The sequence below is a fragment of the Mastigoproctus giganteus genome, chromosome 14, assembly GCF_048544385.1.
Source record: "Mastigoproctus giganteus isolate SK-2022 chromosome 14, ASM4854438v1, whole genome shotgun sequence".
Taxonomy (NCBI): Eukaryota; Metazoa; Arthropoda; class Arachnida; order Uropygi; family Thelyphonidae; genus Mastigoproctus; species Mastigoproctus giganteus.
The window spans coordinates 104,756,817-104,760,320 of record NC_143588.1 but is presented as its reverse complement, the minus strand read 5'-3'; the positions used below and the strand labels follow the sequence as shown (position 1 = coordinate 104,760,320).

General features: G+C 42.0%; 1 protein-coding gene across 1 annotated transcript; it reads left to right on the top strand.

The window, feature by feature from the left end:
- The first annotated feature begins 2,831 nt into the window (after window positions 1-2,831).
- On the top strand, window positions 2,832-3,251 carry LOC150075483 (uncharacterized). Its single transcript, XM_090388506.1, has one exon. The coding sequence runs from the start codon at window positions 2,832-2,834 to the stop codon at window positions 3,249-3,251; it is 420 nt and encodes a 139-aa protein (XP_090244632.1).
- The last annotated feature ends 253 nt before the right edge of the window (window positions 3,252-3,504 follow it).

Below are 3,504 nucleotides of genomic sequence, written 5' to 3'. Positions count from 1 at the left end.
CAAATATGACATAATTTTGGGTCTGAATATATTAATAAAATTTTCATTCAGCCTAGACTTAGGTAAGAGGATCAAACAATCAGTTCCATTAGGGATTTGCCTAAGGGAAGAGGATATTCGGCAACAATTTGTGGATCCCACACCCACAGTTGCTAAGCTTACATGTAAACATGTGCTTCCAGCAAGCACAGAACGGGTAGTAACAGTATATTGTGATCAGCTTGCTGTTCCCACCAAACAACTAGTATTAGCAGGGCCAAATTCAAACTTAAGCCGGGATGATTTAGTGGTGACATACTCAATAGACCAGGTGGACGAAAGTGGGAAAGTATCTGTGCTCATTGCAAATTTAACAGCGGAGCCTCTGCATCTTCCAAAAGGCATGGGTATTGCGAGCCTTAGCACCTTAATCCACAGTCAGTTAACCCTAAAGGCCATGGAAAATGCAGTAGGGAGGCTTCTCCTGTGACCATAGAGGACTTTGACAACAATTGTTAATCATCTGATTAATCATCTGACTGCTGATCAAAGATGCCAATTATCAGACCTATTACTCAAATACCAGGATGTTTGCCAAATCACCAGCCCAACTAGGCAACTCAAGTTATCGAGCACAGAATTAAATTGACTGACAATATTCCCATTAGACAAAATGCCTACAGAACCCCCTTTTTATTAAAGAATGAGATTCGCAACCAGGTCCAAGAACGCCTAGATTCAGACATCATTGAACCCAGCTGCTCCCCATACACCGTGCCCATTGTTCTAGTGAAGAAACGAGATGGGGCGTACAGATTATGTATTGACTTCAGGAAACTTAACATGAAATCGATCTTGGACAGTTACCCTATCCCTTGCATGAGCGAGATACTTGACCTTCTGGAGGTGTGTGCTACTTCAGCTCTTTGGACTTACAAACCGGATTCCACCAGATTGAAGTGCATCCTGCGGACCGCCACAAAACGGCTTTTACTACAGGGGAATCATTGCTCCAGTACAAATGCATGCCGTTTATATTAAAGAACGCCCGGTGTTCATTAATATAAACACCGGGTGTTCTTTAATATAAACGTGAGAGCAATGGCGCTAGTGTTGCAAAATTTAAAACAGGTTTCGATATTCGCCTATTTAGACGATATAATCATTGCAACGAGAGATTGGCCTTCACACCTCTCGAGACTTGAGAAAGTCTTGCAATGCCTGAGACAGTACGATCTGAAACTGAAGCCGAAGAAGTGTGAGTTCCTGAAACAGGAATTAAAATATTTAGGTCACCTCATCAACAAAACCGGTGTCCATCCAGACCCAGGAAATGTGTCTGCCATTCGAGAGTGTCATTTTCCAAGAAATGTGAAACATGTATGATCATTTCTTGGGATGGCAAGATTTTATAGAAGGTTTGTCCCAGAGTACGCAGAAGTATCCAGGCCACTGACACAACTTACAAAAAAGAACACCCCCTTCTCCTGGAACAGTACCGCCCAAGAGGCTTTCGACAAGCTGAAGGTTGCTTTGACCACTCAACCGCTATTAATTTACGCAGACCTTTCTAAACCATTTTTTTTGTCTTTTGATGCATCTAATTATGCAATCTCGGCCATGCTAGAGCAACAAGTAGATGAAAATCAAAGACAGCCAATCGCTTATGCCACCAGACTACTAAAGAAAGTGGAGACTATGTATAGTACCACAGAAAAGGAAGCTTTGGCATTAGTCTTTGCAGTATCACAGTTCAGACCATTTCTAATCGCCTCCAGCTTCACACTGATAACAGACCACCAACCACTGAGCTATCTTCTTCACCTAAAGAACCCATCACCTAGTTAGCCTGCTGGAGTATGACTACAAGAATACAATTTTAAAATCATATACAGACTGGGTTGAGTTCATTCACATGCAGATTTCCTTTCGAGGCCGGTGTTGGAAGAAGATGAAAGACAAAAAGGGCCTAAGAAATCTAAAACTGCTGAATTAGTTGCTCCAATATTGGCAAATCCTACCATTGAGTCACTGGTCATGCTGCAACAACAAACCAGAACTTTGATTAAAAATCTCCAAAGAGAAGACCCAAATCTGCAGGGATTAATTGAACAATTAGAAGGAGAACTCCAAGCAACCTCTAAAATCCCAGATTCTTTCTATCTGAGTGAGGACGGAATACTGTATCACTACACTCTACCTGACCCTGGAGCCACACATTCAGAGCCCTGTGAACAGTTAGTAGTTCCAGCCAGCTTGAAGGCAGAAGTGTTGAAATCTTGTCATGATAATGCTCTAAGCGGACATTTGGCATTACACAAGACGTTAGAGAAAGTCAAAAAACATTTCTTTGGTTAGGCCTTTATAACGATGTCAAGAATTATATAGAGTCTTATCCATCTTGTATGGAGCATAGAGGATATAACCCTAAGGCTAAAACAGCCCTGATGAGAGTCCCTGTTGAGAACTCACCTTGGGTTCGAGTGTCCCTCGACATTTTAGGACCCCTTCCAATGACTTTAAAAGGACACAAATATCTACTGATAGCAGTAGATAATTTCACCCATTATGCGGAAGTGATTCCACTTCATACTCAGAAGGTTGATGAAGTAGCCACAGCTTTCATAAACAATGTGATCTCGAGACATGGGATTCCTAAATACATCCTAACATATCAGGGCACTAACTTCATGTTTTCGCTGTTGTGACAAGCGTGTGAGAAACTAAATATTTATCAACTTCACACGTCTCCGTTTCACCCACAATGCAATGCGAAGGTTGAACATTTGAACCGCACCTTGGCAAACATTTTGTCTCATGTAGTAAATGAGTCTCAATCTGACTGGGATGTCATGGCACCACTAGCAATCGCTGTATACCATGCAGAAACTCATAGTTCCACACAGGAATCGCCCAACTTTTTAATGTATGGCAGAGATTTGATGTTGCCTTCTGACTTATGGCATTCCAAAGAGAGACACTTATCTGCATCTTTGGAAAATTATTCAGAACTGTTGTGTGAACGTCTTCGCAGATCCTATGAAATTGTCTCCCAGCACCTGGAAGAGGCAGTGCAGAGGCAAGAGGATCGCAGAGCATCAGTTGCAGTGGACAAGAATATCCGTGTAGGAAGCCTCGTTTATCTTTTTACCCCCAAGATAAAAGTAGGTACTACAAAGAAATTGGCTCATTTGAGCACAGGTCCCTACCACGTGATCAGTCAGCCGTCGTTAGTGAATTATGAAATACAGCACCTGTATAACCCAAGATAAATTGTACATGTGGACAGATTGACAAAAGTAATTGATAGGAAAGTGTTCCCGGAACTGAGAATAGAGGAGTCAGAGGAATTAGAATGTAGTGAATTACCAGACCAAACAAGCACCGCTTCAGTGCCCAAAGAGACATGGATCTTTGATGAGCCTTTAGTGGAGGATTGTGATTTAATCCCACCTATAATTCCCCGACCAATAATAACCAGGTCGACAAGCTTACCCGTATCAATCCTGTTGTCATCCCTCCCAC

Bases quoted from the DNA above. Each gene is read 5' to 3' on its own strand.
- LOC150075483 (XM_090388506.1), top strand. From the start codon at position 2,832: ATGGCACCACTAGCAATCGCTGTATACCATGCAGAAACTCATAGTTCC.